Genomic DNA, 17,009 nt, shown 5'->3' with positions numbered 1-17,009 from the left:
AACCATTACAAGAATATCGATATAGTCGGTAATGGTGCGTTAGACCGGACTAAAGTACCGAGGCAATTGGTAAAATGAAGCCTGAGAATTGGTGCTTTTATAGAGAGACTACCTTTATGCGGTACCGATAGAGAGATTTGGCTTTGTAAGAAGTATATACCAATGAATTACCAATCATTGTTAGCATTTACATCGGGAGTATGTTCTTATGCAAACTAGGGATAAGCCTTGTGCTTGGAAGGTTGTTCGAGCGCTCGTTCTCAAGAGAAGAACGAATCCCCAACTGTCCAGAGCGAAATCGAAATGAATAAAACAGATAGTTTTTGCAAGAGAGAGGTTATCAGTTACAACAAACAAGGAATTAGAATTAAGACTGAACGCTGGCAGATACTAAAGCAATCCAAAACGCAGAAAGGAGTGATGCAAAGAACTCCGGTCCCTTAAACTCCATATCTCATCATGGTCATCATTTTCGTCGTTATCATCATCGTCGTTATTAAGGGCCTCCGTTACGAATTTCGGTCCCTGATGTTCCTTCCATCGATAACTGTACCGGGTCCCGTATACCCAGCTTTTGCCACCAGACATTCGAACGTAATAAACTGTAATACATCGAGATTGCTAGAGAAGCAAGCTGTGCCCACATTCAAGCAGAGACAACGCCTGGTTGTATTTGTTGCTGGGGCGGATAGTTGCCTAACTCAAGGATCTGCTTCATCAAAAACCCCTTTTCGTCGATGAATTGTTCGTCCTCTGTCACAGATCGAATTAAATCTCTTTTTCAAACATACAGCTAGGGATGGCTTTACCTCTTCGGTCGTCATGAAACTTGGGCAGAAAGGCGAGCAATTTCTCACGATTTTTTAACAGAATATCCTGTACAGGCTTCGACTTTTTGGGATTTGCAACAAAAACCTTTTAATCCAAGTTTAGCAGTTATCCTAAGGTAACCATACAAAGGGGTAAATACCTTGAAGACATGAAAGGCTTCATATTGAATATTTTTGCTTTTGTCTCTCAATAGGTTCATTGTCAATTTCAAGTGATCCGGTGAGTCAACATATGCGAGCATTATGTTGTAGTTTGCCCTGTCCAGCAATATCTCCCCGAGAAGTTTGATTGATTGTCGTTTTGTAACATAATTGGGAGAGGTTAAGAGGGTGTTGTATTTTTGAAAGAACTGATGATGGTAATTTATTTAGAACCAGTATGACATATGGTGATGTGTCAAGGGGGAAGAAAGGGAGGTGAATAAAAAGAGGTTGAACATACTCGAGCATAGTTTTGGTTGAGAAATTGTGCAACCATTGGTTTGTGTTTAGTTAAAAGTTCCTGGAATAAATAATCAGCAAATAAGGTTATATCAAATGTATAAAGAGTCTGGGGAATCGAACCCGAAAAGTGCCGAAAGCATCACTGGCAATGTCAAAACTCCCACCTTGTACATAATCGAAGAATCTCCAAAACCTCTCATCGTAAAGAACTACTTGTGCTAGTGCTTGATGTTTAAAACTCTCTCGGAGGATAGTCCCACAGTTGTTAGCAACATCTTTGTTTTCGTAGCCCTTAACGAGCGTAATGAGTGTATCGGGCCGACTATTGTGCAAGTATTCGACAGTAGGGAACCTATTTATAGGCTGGGGGCAATATCGGAGAAGACCGTTGAAAAGAGCAGTAACATCTTTCTTAGCCTATTTGGGGTGAGTGGTTAGTTAACTCAGAACCTGGAAGGCTGACCGGAAGGCTTGATGGGGGGGTTTTATAGGCTAGTTAAATATGTAGGGCGCCCACCTCAAAGTCTAGCCTGTGTAGATTATTCGCAAGGAGCGGCAATAAATCGATTGCGTAAACCTCTTGAGCAAGTACTTGTACCTGATCAGGAATGGGGTCGGTTTCTGTTTAAAAGCTATTAACAATGAAGCTCTGAAAGATGTTTGCGGATTCTCGCTCGTAACTAGGGATCGCGAAAGTATGAGCTAACGGACCTGCGTTTCCTTGTAGGACAACCTTCATCTGGGCCAATAGCCGCGATACTTCTTCAGAGGCCTAAAAAAGAATCGACTATTTTCAGTATTGCGACTGTGTTGAAAGGGGACATGGGGTTGGCTCACACGTCGTCTCTCCAGCGGTACATCCATACGTGATATGGATTCTCGAACAGCACGAACAAGATCCTGTGGGGTCTTTTGACGGTTTCTGCCAAAGAGGAAAGACATGATAGCTATGTGATTAGACTGATGTAGTCTAATAGGCGGTGAAGGGATTTGCGAGAAGAGCTATCGTGCGGGGCTGAAGAGATGTGTTATATCGAGATGTCTTGGGGAGGTGAGGTAGCTATCTGACGTAAAGACCGAAGCTTAATGACTGTTAGCAGGTGGGGGAGGGCATACGGGAGGATGCTTGCTTGTTTGGTGTTTACAGGCTCTCGTGTCAGTCGAGGATTGAAGTGGAGGGTAACAGCAAAGGGATAACTACATACATACATGTATGTGCCTCCAGTACAGTACTTGAGCTAGAACGCCGTCGTCTTGGCAACCTCAACTCAGAACATCGAAAAGTCTGCAGCTGCTAGGATTTACTTAGGCCTTAGATCGGCCCCTCCTACCAGAAATACATAATGTATATATACATGTAGTATTAGATTTGCGCACTTGCCCTACGGCCCGCTTAGAACTATAGGGCATGCATGAGAACTCGAAAGACCGGGCGAGGATGTTTACATGTTGCGTTTACAGTAGCGATATACCTAATTTATCCATCAATTGTGTGTTTGAATCGATCTTTGTGATTCTATGTAGTACTGCTACTTTATCATAACGTCGGCTCATTTGCTTGCAATGTATTTTTCTTTTTGATACGCACCAACCGCATGTATCTACTTAATTGTAGAGACAGCTTCTGACGAAACCACGTGGGAATAAGTAGAAACATCTCAAAGAGGACAGGAGGTTGGTTTCCTACTCATAGAGTATTGCTGCTGCGATGTATACAGGCCATGTTATAGTCAATATTCATAAATCCTCTGTCTTTCCGGGATCGCTGATCTCATAGCGGTCGAGTTTAGTCCTACAGTGTTATGTGCATGTGTAGTACACGCGTTCGATTTCTGTATATATAGAGTACATGTTCATACATGTACTACATGTATAGTACATGTATCCAAAGAAAAAACGATGGATTCAGTACAATATGTACCTTATATATCTGGCCGAATACTGCGACCGCGAGGTTGCGGTATATGTAGTTACGATATATTACTGCTACGGTATAATGGTTAAGATTCTGATTTAGCTTACATGTAGAATTCTGTATTTCCACAGTACTTATTACATCCCCCTTTTGGTAATCTAGATCTATATACATGTATGTATACATGCGTATATATAATTATAACGTGGTCGAGTGATGACTATTGCAATATTAATATTATTGCACATACTTGCATTGTTTTATACATTAGCTCAAACTCCTCGAGCCTTGAATTATAAGGCTTCTCAAAGCTCTTGAATTGGATCTGGTCAAAAAAAGGTATTACTTTGAAGGAGCCCGTGCCAAAACTACAATAACAAGTACATGTATGAGCGCGTATACTACATGCAATATATGATGTACTATCCCTTCGTCTGGCAAAAAATGCTGCCCACCCCCAAAAAAGCAAATTTTATATGTGGCTTTACTAACAAATCCCATTATCTCTCTTATCAAATAATAGATCTCACATACAAATATAATTCATGTGTTATAGGGTGGGCAGCATTGCCAGACGAAGGGATAATGCAGCATTGAAATAAATATTTAAAATGTGGAAAACTAGTACTGACCGTCTAGATACGGATAATGAAGTAGGTAAAGCCATTTCCTAAATAGCAAAACTGGCCAATAAACGATAGGTGTTTAACAGATGGAAATGGCGAGGGCGAAGATGAACCAGCGTTTATATTTTGCCTGGGCTGAGGGTAATGATTGATTTGGTGCTTTTTATTCTGGAGATGTACGTACTCTCTCAACTAATGCGAAATAAGCTGGGGTTTACCACTTGGCCGAAAGCTTGGGTTATTAGTTTTCTATGGTTTTATTTTAATTGACGGGTAGGGATCAGTGAGTGTCAATTACAGCTGCAGCCTAATTTTCTTTTGTCAGTTTTAATTTTATTTAGATCTAGATGAATATTTCGCTGACTAGAAATTAGAGACCATAAACGAGCTCTCGGGATCAGCAACATGCACAACGCTTAGGAAAGATGAGAAATGTTGGATACAATCTATGATGATAGCTGATCGTGTCGAAGGTGAGCACATATGCCCTGGAATTTAGAAAACTTTTATCAATTGGCCGAGTTCTACTAGCACAAAGTAACCTAGCTACATGTACATGTATGTAGCTACATGCTGCTACTAAGGTCTTTCTCAAGTAGTTATTTCCGCTCTTCAAACAGTTCTGGCTTAAGCAGTTCATGTCCTCGAATTCCTTTCTGTGTAGAAGTTCAAGCAACCCTACCAATTGATCGATATCGCGCGAGCTGCATGCATGGGTATGAATGTTACCTAACCCAGGTGCTTATACAGGGGTAAAACGTCAGCTAGCTTTATCGAGCAATGCGTGTGCACTCTCGAGCAGGGTGTTATTGGACGAACCAGAATCCTGGAATCTTTGGGGGTCCTACAGGGCCATCGTTCTCATCTTCGGACGAGGTCCGCGTGGGTGAAAGTTGAGCGTTGCCGCACAACCTGCCTTGTTGAAATTTCTGAACAGAGTCCCTAAAAACCGAGGGGCGAAAATAGTTTACCCTATATACATGTATGTTAAGTACCCGGTTCATCCCAGCATCTCGGTTCATCGCTCGCTCCCCCTTTGGATGAGTCCTCCTCTTCCCTCGCTCCCGTTTCCAGCCAACCGGTAATTGGCATACCAGACAGTAGTTGGACAGGTCGAAAACAAAACAAAAATATACAAAACAAGAAATCAACACCGAAAACACGGAAACTAAGGCAAACAAAAAAGCAAACCGGAACTCAACTCAAATCTTGTTTACCACATACAACACAACTATTCTGACAACAGCCACTTCAAAACTAGCTACTGTAGTCACGAACATTCTCACATTCGTTTCTGGGACACTCACGCCGCAAGTCGAAGGTCTTCCTACACTGCTTAACCCATCTGTCGATCTATCTGTACGAATCTATTCCGCTTACTCGCTTTTTCCTTCTGGACAGTTATGCTTTTTTGTCGAATGTTACGGTAGCCATTTCGGTCCCAGCTTCTAAATTAAACTTTTAGCTTTCGTAGAGGCCGGAGAAGTGACCTCCTCATCGAGGCCACTCTCTGTCTCTACTATTGTCATCCCCTTTACAAGAAATAATTCTCCATCACTTTCAATACTACGGAAGCCGACATCACCCTAATTGCTCCTCGGTTGTGTGTTGGTTCAGACTCTGAGAAAGGGTCCTCATCGTCTGGAGCAAACTTGGCGATGGACGAGCCTCTCTCCGAACTTTGCATTCAACCTACTCCATCCCCGGCATTGTTGCAACGGATTCACACCCACGACCCCCGGCGAAGACCTGACCGAAAATTTCCTACTCCGACAACCACTCCTGTAGAAAGCCCAGAACGAAAACGACATAATGCTATGATTGATGGGGGACAGTCAAGTTTTGAACGGCCACGAATGAGGGACAAGTGTTATATGTCGAAGCCAACTGCCCAGAACCATGCGAACCGTGGGCAACAGTTTACTGTAGGAGGTGTCAGTGGTGGCATGATATACCTCAGGTATCATTCTACTCTCCATTATCCTTCTTATCTCTTTCTTTGGACAGACGGCATATACAGATATCAATAAATCATCCGTTAACCGTGGCTTGGGACGAGTGTCTGTAAATCAAAAGTTGTGAATGAAAAAAGGTTGTTCAAGATATATTTCTTGCTGATTCGTATATTTTCTATTTTCTTTGATAGACCTGTTATTCGACCAGCGCACGAACTGCAACAACAGCAATTCGTACTACCCCCGAATACTCCACCAAATTCTGCTGAAGAGAGAGACAACAAGGGTTGGCAACAAGACCACGTAGATGTGGGCGATCGACGAGTTAGAAAGCAACTACCCCCAACACCTCCTCCGAAAACACCCCCAAGGACGAGAAGTGGAGAGCAAGATGAATATGATACATTCATTAAATCTTCCCCACCAATGCCACGCACCAGAAATAACCGGGCCCATTCTTATAGTACTATCAATGACAATTGTCCATCTTTTAAGCCACCAGATCTGGGGGGGTTTCGAATGAAGGTGGATCAGGTGGATGGTCCCAGTGGGGAGCGGATGAGGCCAAGAACGGCTGGTCATCCGAAGTCTTTTCAGACACTTGACGTTCAGATTCCGCATTATAATTTGGGGTCTCCTCATTTTTCGCCCAATGGTACGCCGTTTCTCTACGGTGCATCGAGTCTGCATATCCCGTCGATCCAAGGTGAACTGGGCACGGCATCAACCGTTTCTCACCACGCAGACGTCCGGTGGCTTTGGCCAGGTGCTGATCCGACATCACTCTTAGCCTCCGCCATTCCAAGCCCCATACCTTCGCCCTCCATTATATCCTCACCAACATCTGATGTTCAAATCCCTCTCATGTCCCTGTCCTCTTTTATGCCGTCTACCCCACGTCGACTGATAGATCCTGATATTTATGATGACCTTTCTTTTCCACCAAGCTCCGAGGACCCATTGATAGTTCGATATGATTCGCGCCAAGAAATCAGTGCCGCCACCCCTGCGCGGATAATATCGCAAATAACATCTGCGAAATTTGTGGACTATCATCTTCTGTCCGATTTCTTTCTCACCTTCCGCCTATTCATGTCGCCGTCAGATCTAGTCGCTTATCTAATCACAAGGTTGCGCTGGGCTTTTAATCGAGATGATGATACTGGAAGAGTCGTGCGAGTACGGACGTTTGTTGCAATTAGGCATTGGTTACTGAACTATTTCGCCGATGATTTTGTCCCCTCATTACCTTTGAGAGAACAATTTGTCAGAGCATTAAATGAGTTGTCGAATGACATCCGTAGTGAGGCGAATCCATCGGATATGAAAATCATTCGAGAACTTAAGAGATGCTGGAGAAGGACATGCGCCTTGTACTGGGATAGCTCAATATGTTTGGATATGAGTATCGATCAAGATATCGTTGCTGGAGGCCCACCTGGGATCAGGCGTGAGAGATCTCAGTCCGCCCTGCTAAGACCGCGGACCGCAGCACCTAGGCTAGAGTCTTTACTGCCAGATCACAGCTCTGGGACTGATGCGTTTATCAGGCAAGTCGTAGAGGCACCGACAGGATTGAGGGACGGGCGAGAAAAGACTCAACGTTTCACATCAAGACCATCCAGTAATTCTAGCAACGATCAAGTAAAGACACCCTCTCTCCCGTGTTTCGCCCCAGACCGTGCATCGATCACAGGTCGATATACCCCAACAGCTCAACCAGCTCAATTCTCTATGAAGCCAAAATCGACCAGGACACTTACCCCGGTAAGTACTATCAATACCGATGAGTTGACTAGAAAATTACGGCCGTCGCCTCATAAACGATCAGGATCCTTTTCGGATGCATTGAGAGATACAAGGCAGCCTTTACCACTGCCAAAATCGCTCGCACGATCTACGCATTTGCTTATGGCCTTTCCATATGCTGGGTCATTAGTTCGAGGCAACCTATTTCCGCCAACGCAGGCATATGTAGAGGTCATGGCTCCATCAACGCCGGTAGCTGAATTATCTAATTTTGGCGCACTCACGACGTTGAACTCGTCAAACAATGGTACAATGGGAAGGCGAAATCTTCAAAAAACCCAACACGAACAATATCACAACAATAAAAATGCTAATAGTCCTGGCATGAAAAGGTTTTTGGGAAGTGTTAGGAGAGCGTTGAGTGGGAAGGTAGGTGGGAACTTCACAAATGGCACAATGAACTCGCCGCCTATGGGGTATAGAAATCCTCATCAAAGGTCTCCAGGAGCAAATTCGCCACAAAACTCATCTGTAGCAAGATTCATAACTGTCAATGCCCAAGAGGGGAACAGTAGAATGTCAGGCGATTCAAGGGCTGCGAGGATCGATTTGCTGGGGGCCGGTGTCGTTGAGGCTTTCGAGCGGGCAATGCAAGAGGAGGTAACCCTTGAGGAAACTCAGTGGGAACAGGGAGGTTTTGAAAACAGCGATACAGACATTCTAGGAAACAGTGCCCAGTTAGACGAGGTGATGGACGGGCAAGTGGATGAAATGATAGAGGTTGGGAGTAATGTTAGTCAAGATGGAAGCGCATCACCGGATATCACAGACACTGTTCCATCAAAATCGACAAAGAGGCAACGCAGCATGTATGATGATGAACAGTCGCACCGCAGCTTCGTACCTTTACAAGTAAGAAGGCCCCAACGGAGTGAGCAGGGCGAAGGTATCAAGCAGCCTCAGGATAGGTCTTCGTCTGCGGAGATGGATTCAACTATTTTCTCCGGGAACTCTCGATTACCTCGAAGAAGCAAATCATTTTCTTTTGAGAGCTTTCAAAAAAACCCTTACCTGTCACAAATTGCTGGGGTTGATAACATGTCTTTACATTCTGCGAGATCCTTCTCGTTAAAGCGGTTAAACTCGGGTCGAAGTCAATATAGTGTTGGTATGGACGATATTTCTGAGATCTTTGGAAACGCCCGTTCTTCCGGTAGTAGGAGAAGGTTGGACCTCCAACCTTCAAGAATGTTACGGCGCAGGCCAGGTGGAGACCTGAGAGCTGCCGCTACTTTGGGTGACATGGATATGCCTAGACCAAGATCTACAGGTTCTGTCGATACCGCAACATTTTCTACAGCAGACACCTTTGGGATCTCAATATATCATAGACCAGCGTCTACCATAGCGACATCAAGGGCTGAATCACCTCATCAGCAATTTTTAGCTGGAGTGATTTCTCTTGGGGCGGTGGCACAGGGCGGCGTCTCACTACCAAGGTCTTCTCGTACTTTGAGACGTCACACTGTTGCTCGCTCATTGGGATTGGACCCAAGGCTTTCATTCGAAGTCGGCGTCCAGAAGCTCCGGGATCTTCCAGATACTGAAAGTGACGATGGAGGGATCGAAGTTGCATTGATGAAACTAGAAGGCACGTATCAGAAAAAGAAGTCATCAGAAAATTCTCCCACAGAGGACAAAATAACTTTGAGACATCTTGCGCAAGATCCGCATGAATCTCGAGATTCGTCTATGATAACGGCTGAAGAGCATGTATCGGAGCGTACATTTGGGCTGGATGGAAATGACGAAGAAGATCATCAAAAGAGAATGAAACGAAGGCAAAAGCAGGTTTTCGATCAAATCTCATCAAAAAATGTGCCTTTCGAAGAAATAGGCTCAGTCACACAACAAGTAGATATTAACTCTGTGGGGATTGCAATGGCTATCGAAAGATTGGAAGAGGCTGGACCTTTGCTAGAACAAGGCCTGGTCACCGATCCATCCCATTATCATGAAAGAGGAGCGTTAAATCAGCCAGTTACCGCTATTGATGGCGCGGAACAGTCTCATAATTCTACACCAATCCTACATCGTACATTATTGCCGCATCCTTCCTCTAATGATATCGCCCTAAGAAGTATAGACCTGGGGTTGGAGAAACATTTGATCAAGTCTAAAGAGTACCCCAGGGACGACACCAGCGAACTTTCATCAGAAATGTCATTCCAGCCGGTATCACCGGGAAACTTTGTCTCTTCAACATTTCCACCGATACAACCCGGTACGATCATTGCAGAACTTGGAATACCTTCACATCCCCTCCGACATACTCCTTCGCCCGCACCTAATATTGAATCGACTATGTCGTTAAATTCTGCTCAGGCTACCAAAGTAGCGCAAGATCCAGTTGTTTCAAGGCCTCAAGCAGGAGCATTTCAGCAAATGGACTCTTCAGGAAATGTTTCTTCAAACAAACCTGAAGATAGCCGAAATGCTACTCTAGAGACGACAATTCAGCCCTCCTCAATTCATTTACCGTTTATCCTCGCCTACGATTCAGAGCTTCTTGCAAAGCAGTTTACATTAATAGAGAAGGATGCTTTGATGGAGGTAGACTGGAAGGAACTCGTGGAGTTGAGATGGAGTCAAACAAGTTCTAACGTCAGAGATTGGGTTGAGTTTTTGAATTCTAAAGATATTAGGGGAGTTGAAGTGGTTATTGCGAGATTTAATCTGGTTAGTGCACCTTTACTCTATTATCAGGTCTGTTACTAACAGCGAATAGATGTGCAAATGGGCAAGGTCTGAAATTGTCATGACGAAAGACATCCACGAGCGAGCGAAGACAATTGTCAAATTGATTCATGTGGCCGCTCATGCTCGAAGACTTCAGAACTTTGCCACGATGTACCAAATAACAATCGCGCTTTTAACTGCAGATGTGGCTCGTTTGCGAAAAACATGGAGTATCATTTCTGCCGCAGACATGAGCACTTTCAAAGAGATGGAAGCTCTGGTCCAGCCTGTGCGAAATTTCCACAATCTCCGTACAGAAATGGATAAAGTAACCGGAGAATCAGGCTGCATACCTTTTGTTGGTACGAGATCCTGCTTTAACGCTAGTAGGCATATTTGCTGATACGCAGCTTTATTATAGGAATATTCACTCACGATCTGATTCTCAACGCTCAGCGTGCCCTATTTATCGCTACATCACCAACAACTGAATCACTTGTAAATTTCGAGCGGCACCGGACTACGGCTGCAATTGTCAAGAGACTTCTTCGCCTAATAGAAGCATCTCATAAGTACGATTTTAAGGCCGTTGATGGCGTCTGTGAACGGTGTCTCTGGATAGCCTCGCTTTCAGATGAAGAAATACGAGACTTGAGTAAGGTCCTGCACTAGTGCCTTTTCCCTATTCTTTTTCTCGCCATCCCACGATATTTCTTGTCATTCTTCTTTGTCTTCTGGATTTTCGTATTTCGTAGATTGGAGATTCGATATATGGCAAAAGGAGCAGTAGAGTGGAACTATGATGAGGTTTGGCTGCTGATTTCCCGCGTGGTTCATGCGGTAGCACCTGCACAATGGTTATGGTAGCATCCGAATCTTTCAAAGTTTCCCTCGATCGACTTTTTCGCTATATCGTAGCTCTACCCGGTATCTTCCCTTCCTTTTGTCTTGCGGCGCTTTTTTTTCTTTCGTTGGCTCAGGCGTTTTACACTTTGATATTCACCTTATACCATGAATTCCGTTTTCGCTAGCTTTTTCTGTCACTGGGTTGGCTTGGCTTTGCCCTGTCTATTATTATGATATCCTTCTACGATTGTTTTATTTTTTCAACTTCATATTTACGATTCGATGTATACTATTTTATTTTTTATATTTTTTTATTCTCATTCTCACGCGCTGGTTTATTATTTCGATAATTTCTATCGTAGAGGATTAGTTTCTGGGGCACCGAATATTGGTTTTTTTTTTTTTTTTTTTTTTACCATTTTAAACGTTCTCTACAGCTTCATTTGCCAACATAATTGATGATTGAGATTAGTGTTGAAGGGATATATATATCTATGCAATATATATATATATGTTTGTGTAGGAGGGCTTACGGAATGAACAGGATAATGATAATCCGTATTATTCTTAGGGAACGCTGTGTTCGGAGAATCTTCAAAACTCCCTTCTCGTATTTGACAAGTTACATACACATACATCGTACAGTCTATTCTAGTTCGTTGGCGAACATGGACAAACAACAGCATTACACTTGTAAATACAGTTGAACCACCCTATAAGGGTGCGCCGAGGACCGGAAATTGATACCCTTATAGGGTGATTCGACTGTATGAACCAACTATTGAACAGTAACGGCACGAAGGCATTAATGACCCTTAGGACTGCATGGTGTGATGAGGTTTGAAATATAGGGCCCGTTTTGATGGCCCAATAAACGCAATAAACCCAATAAGCTAAGCACTTCTATGGATTGTAAAATAAACGGACTGTTAGGACAACCGCGATGAACTGCTATAAACCCGAAAAAATAGGCAGCTCTAGAGGCGATTATTGATAAATAAACTAAAACAAGTGGCTCACAGGTGATAACACTACACACTCAACCCGATATCCCCTGATTCAACATTTGAGGTTTCTCACAACTGTTATATACCCCCTTCAATCTTTCGGCACTAATGATTGATTGATTGATAAATTATGAGTTGAATATTTCGGCACTAAGCCAATATAGGTTAAGTCTCTTTTCTTGTAACTGATAGCTAAGCAGGTCGGTTTAATTTCTCTTTCCCTGGATGCAGTTTATTTCCAGTTTATTGAAATTCTTTACGGAAGTAGAAATACAGAAAGATAAACTGGGGCGCATTCAAATGGAGACTTAAAAATCATGGTCAATATAAATCCTTTAAACCTGGCCGCACCTACCAACCTTGAGGGCATTACATGTAATTAACCTCATGAATAATAGATAAATAGATCAATTAATTAATGGTCTTTATTTCTATAATAAACAAATTATCAATCATCAATCAATCAATCAATCAGAGCCTTTATTTCTATCAAACTTAGCCGAGTGACATCTCATGAAGAAACTACATAATCAACAATTAACGTTCCCACCTATTTATGCCTCTTTGCCATCCCCCTATGAAAAACAGCCGTCATCACCATCCCCAACGCCGCAAACCCCGCCCCCAAGTACCATGCCGCTCTGAAACCTTTCAGCCTGTCCCTGCCACCATCATTAGTGGCAGCCTCCAAATTCCCCGCCAATGCCAATCCTAACGCGATACTATAATTAACAATGGTATTAATAAAGCTACCCGCCACACCCTGTTGCTCCTTTGGCAACTTATCACTTGCGATCAAGGAGGAGCATGCAAAAGACAGATCGGGCCCGCAGCAGATCAGCATAAACGTCGGAAACGTCATTTGCCAATAGGTCTGCTCCACAGGCGTGAGCGCCAGCAGTAACTGTCCCAGGAAAAAGCACAGCATTGAGATACCAAAGATAACGTACCCCGGCACTCGCGGAAGCATAAACACGGCCATGCATGCTATCGCGACGCCAACAATTGCGCATGGAAGCAGCTGGAGGGATGTTTCTAACTGAGAGAGCCCACGGAACTCCATCAAAAAGTGCGGCGTGTAGAACTGAAACATTCCGAAGGACATCCAGCCGAGGCAGAGGGATATGGCGACGGCAACGAAGGCCGGCGACTGGAAAATGCTCATGGGGAGGATTGGGTGGGCGACCCGCGTCTCAATATAGCAGAATGCTACGAGGGAGAGGAGCCCGATGGCCAATAGAACACCACTAGTAGGCGCTTTCCAGCCGAAGGTTGGGCCACCGCTGAGACTCTGTTAGTTCATGATAATTGGCTGACCTAGGGTCAATGATCAGGATACCTACTTCAAAGAAACAAACACCAACACCAATCCCGCAACACCCACAAAGCTTCCTATCCAGTCCACATCTCCCTCACCCCTGATATTCATCCTCCCACCCCCTGGAATCACAATCCACCCCATCACTGCAATTACTGCCGCCACAATCGCCATACTCCAAAAGATCCACTCCCACCGCCCACCGCACTCCGTAATCACCGCACCAGTCGCGCACCCAATCACAAAGCCGGCCGGCGCAATTGCGCCAAAAACCGCAAACGCAAGGTTCTTCTTCCCCTGTTCGCGCCAACCGTTGGCCAACAGTGCCGCCGCATTCGGCATTAGGATTGAGGGCCCAATGCCTGCCAGCGCCCGGAATATATCGAACGAAATTTCGTTGGGTGCGAACCCGCAGGCAAGGGACCATATAGCAAACCAAACCCAGCCGATGGTGAACATGGTTTTGAAACCGTAAAGGTCGCCGAAGCGGCCGGTGATCAAGACGAAGGCGCCGACAGTACAGGAAAAACTAGCGATGAACCAGCTCTGACTCGCGGCATCATGTTCTCCGACACCGAGGCCTCGTGAGATGTGGTAGATTGGCATAATTGTGTTTCCGAGGTTTGCTTGCTATTCGTATCTTTATGAGTTTACTAACTATTGATACTGGAGATGGGAGGGAATTACGGTTATTAATTGGGCGGATGTCACGATTAAAATGAAGAAATATTCGTGCCAGATGTTTTTGAACAAGTTTTCTGGAATTGTTTCTTCAACATTGTTGCTTCCTCCGTGTTGTCTCTCTAGTTTGATGGGTCCTGAACCATCACTCGATTCTAGATATTGCTGTTAGTATCGGCATTGGCATATGGACATATTAGTAGGGTGCCTACTTTCTAGATCCTCGCTGGCATTCATCATTTCTGACCTCTTTTCAATAACTGATGTCATTTTCTAAGGTCGTTTATCGTTATGTTATGCTCTAGAGAATCTGCGACCACAGCCAACGTAGTAGGGCGTAGTGGGTTTTGCTCGTAGAACTGAGTATAAGGAGATCTGCGCTGACTAGATTCAGGTACGAACTTGTACCACGCGAGAAATAAACAGCAGTCAAAAAAAAAAGCGAGTGAGTGAAGGTCTGACTGAACGAGTTCAATTATAATTCCATTTCCTTCGGGGCAGGGCCTTTTTAACTACGTATTCCATTGTAGATATACTTTACAACAACGTTGAGTATTTGCCAACGCTAACCTGTAATGTTGGTTCCACCATCGGTGCTGCTATCGCTTCCCCCGAGCTCTATTACTATCTTTCGGGGTGGCCACCTGCAGCATTCCTTCTACCATCGTCAACAAGACAGGGCCCGGACCCTCGTTCTGAATAATGATGATTCCTAAGTTCCCGGTAAGCATACATACATATACGTACGCGGGGGTGGTGGAAGAAAGTCGTTTCGTCTGCCCAATAGTACTATCGGCTATTCCGGGTTTGGTGTGCACCATCGACGAAATAGTAGGGGAGATACCGACACAGTGCCCGAATAGTTGCTGTCGGTGTGCGGTACTAGGACTATATAGTTCATTCGGTCCATCATCACATCGGGGTGTGTCGGTCCTTCATAGCCCACTGGAGGGAGGTGTAAATTGAGGGCTGACGACTTGTAGAGCAGTTATCAATCATCGGGTGTGTAATGGATTAGTGAGACAGGCCTTTCCCAGCCAGTTTGGTGTTTCAATGCACATTACAACCGGTAGTTGGCGAGTTCTCGTCGTTTGGATGCACATTACAACAGGGTGCTGGATGCCCGGGGGTGATGGACTACTAATTAGTACTGATGAACGAAAGTTTTCAACGCACAGTACAACGGGGAGTGGATGAGGGCCATTATTTAAGTTTTGCGAATGCAACTTACAACCGGACTTTGCAAACTCCGAATTGATTGCTCCGGGATTTAGATATACTTGGGGCCTTAGCCAACACATTAGGGACTCGCAGTAGGTAGAGCCGGTGGTCGGTAGGATTTTGTCCCGCGCGATGTGAGATCCGGGTCGATTCGTGCTGTGCAAACTATTTAGGAATCTAATCATTAATTTCCAGAGACCAATACTTGAAATAATGTGGCGGTTCTTAATATACAGTTAGTTTCTACCTGCCACTCAGTACCGGTTGTTGAAAGATGTGTAAAAGTGGTACTCTATCCCATGGACGGATGAAATTATCAAAGTTGCGACCTGGACCGTGCGCATAGCCAAGCTGTCTCAGAAGATGTCTCAGTTAGACCTCAGCTCACTGGCAACTTCCAACTTGAAGGGACGAGATAATGATGAACATGGCACCAAATACTGGCATTCCGAGTCGGCACCCGTTAGGAGAATTGCAACAACCTCCAATTCGACCAAGGAGGTGTCGCCGAGAGAAAAGTAGTGGTATCACTTCACCAGCAGACCCCTTGAGGCCGTACACGCCAATGCATAGGAATCTTCATGAGGCCGAGATACTATTGCCAGAGGAGCTAGAGGTATGTCCTGGATCTAATACTTATTACTACTGGTAGTTCTGACTAGGAGCGCACTAAACTTTAGAATGTGGAACTCGCACCTTTGGATATTTTTGAATTCTTTTGGACACCAGAAATACTCCACTCACTATCGGAAAATACCAATGCCTACTACGCTGTGCAGAGGAAGTCTCGTGCCTGTCGCAAATGGAAGCCTACCACAGCCCAAGAAATTGGTGTGTTCTTAGGGCTTTTGATCGCCATGGGTGTAAACAGATGCAAATCACCTAATGACTTATGGAGAAAAACATCCGGTATCCGGATCTATGTCCCAGTTTGGAAAAGACCAGTCTCCAAAGCAATGGGCAACAACCGCTTTTTTCAAATTAAGCGGTATTTTCATGTATCTCCGCCTTCTAGTGTGATTGGGCCAGATAATTGGTGGGAGAAGCTTGAGCCTTTGAGTAGTAAGATGCGTGAAAGCTGCAAGAGATACTACCTACCATCCACATCAGTAACAGTTGACGAGATGATGATAAGGTTTGGGGGAAGAAGTAAGCATACTGTTCGTATACCTAATAAGCCAATCACAGAGGGATACAAGGTGTTTGCGATTTGCGACCATGGATACACAATCAATTGGCGGTTTCACTCCAGGGTTAAGGGTATTGGTGAACTGTCTTCTGCCTACCGGGATTCGGTTGGTATCTCTGCACCGACTACAGCTGTCGTCTATCAACTAGCTGAATCATCGCTACCTTATCGAGAATACGACTTTGTCATTTATATGGATAATCTCTTTAGTACTGTTGCCCTTTTCAGCAAGCTCAGAAGTATCGGAATAGGTGCATGTGGTACAGCACGCCTACAAGCAGGCCGCTTCCCGCTTGAATACAACAACAACGCAAAAGATATTCCCTGGAATACGGTGGTTGGTGGTGCAGTATCAGATAGTAACGGACTTGCCAGTGTACTGGCAATGCAATGGCAGGACAACAATCATGTGCACGCACTCTCCACCATACATACTTTAGACGAGAAAGTTACACGGTCTAGAAAGCGGCCACGCTTAACCAGTACTAG

At 44.5% G+C, this 17,009-nt stretch overlaps 4 protein-coding genes across 4 annotated transcripts; 2 read left to right on the top strand and 2 right to left on the bottom strand.

Moving 5' to 3' along the window:
• Positions 1-646: 646 nt before the first annotated feature.
• On the bottom strand, positions 647-2,216 carry H6S33_004287 (uncharacterized protein; the record flags this gene model as incomplete). Its single annotated transcript, XM_044835631.1, has 8 exons — positions 647-753; positions 810-915; positions 971-1,180; positions 1,273-1,332; positions 1,395-1,691; positions 1,792-1,895; positions 1,986-2,046; positions 2,112-2,216. The coding sequence occupies 8 exons, from the start codon at positions 2,214-2,216 to the stop codon at positions 647-649; spliced, it is 1,050 nt and encodes a 349-aa protein (XP_044691025.1).
• A 3,257-nt stretch (positions 2,217-5,473) lies between these two features.
• Positions 5,474-10,930, top strand: H6S33_004286 (uncharacterized protein; the record flags this gene model as incomplete). The annotated part of the gene is made up of 4 exons (XM_044835630.1): positions 5,474-5,775; positions 5,962-10,258; positions 10,308-10,620; positions 10,680-10,930. 4 exons carry the CDS (start codon positions 5,474-5,476, stop codon positions 10,928-10,930), a joined length of 5,163 nt encoding a protein of 1,720 aa, XP_044691024.1.
• Positions 10,931-12,661: 1,731 nt separating this feature from the next.
• On the bottom strand, positions 12,662-14,380 carry H6S33_004285 (uncharacterized protein; the record flags this gene model as incomplete). The annotated part of the gene is made up of 5 exons (XM_044835629.1): positions 12,662-12,833; positions 13,062-13,394; positions 13,455-14,059; positions 14,117-14,265; positions 14,323-14,380. The coding sequence occupies 5 exons, from the start codon at positions 14,378-14,380 to the stop codon at positions 12,662-12,664; spliced, it is 1,317 nt and encodes a 438-aa protein (XP_044691023.1).
• Positions 14,381-15,749: 1,369 nt separating this feature from the next.
• On the top strand, positions 15,750-17,009 carry H6S33_004284 (uncharacterized protein; the record flags this gene model as incomplete). The annotated part of the gene is made up of 3 exons (XM_044835628.1): positions 15,750-15,947; positions 16,012-16,929; positions 16,983-17,009. 3 exons carry the CDS (start codon positions 15,750-15,752, stop codon positions 17,007-17,009), a joined length of 1,143 nt encoding a protein of 380 aa, XP_044691022.1.

Source organism: Morchella sextelata, assembly GCF_020137385.1.
Source record: "Morchella sextelata strain SCLS chromosome Unknown scls_17, whole genome shotgun sequence".
Taxonomy (NCBI): Eukaryota; Fungi; Ascomycota; class Pezizomycetes; order Pezizales; family Morchellaceae; genus Morchella; species Morchella sextelata.
This window is presented reverse-complemented; position numbering and strand designations above follow the sequence as displayed.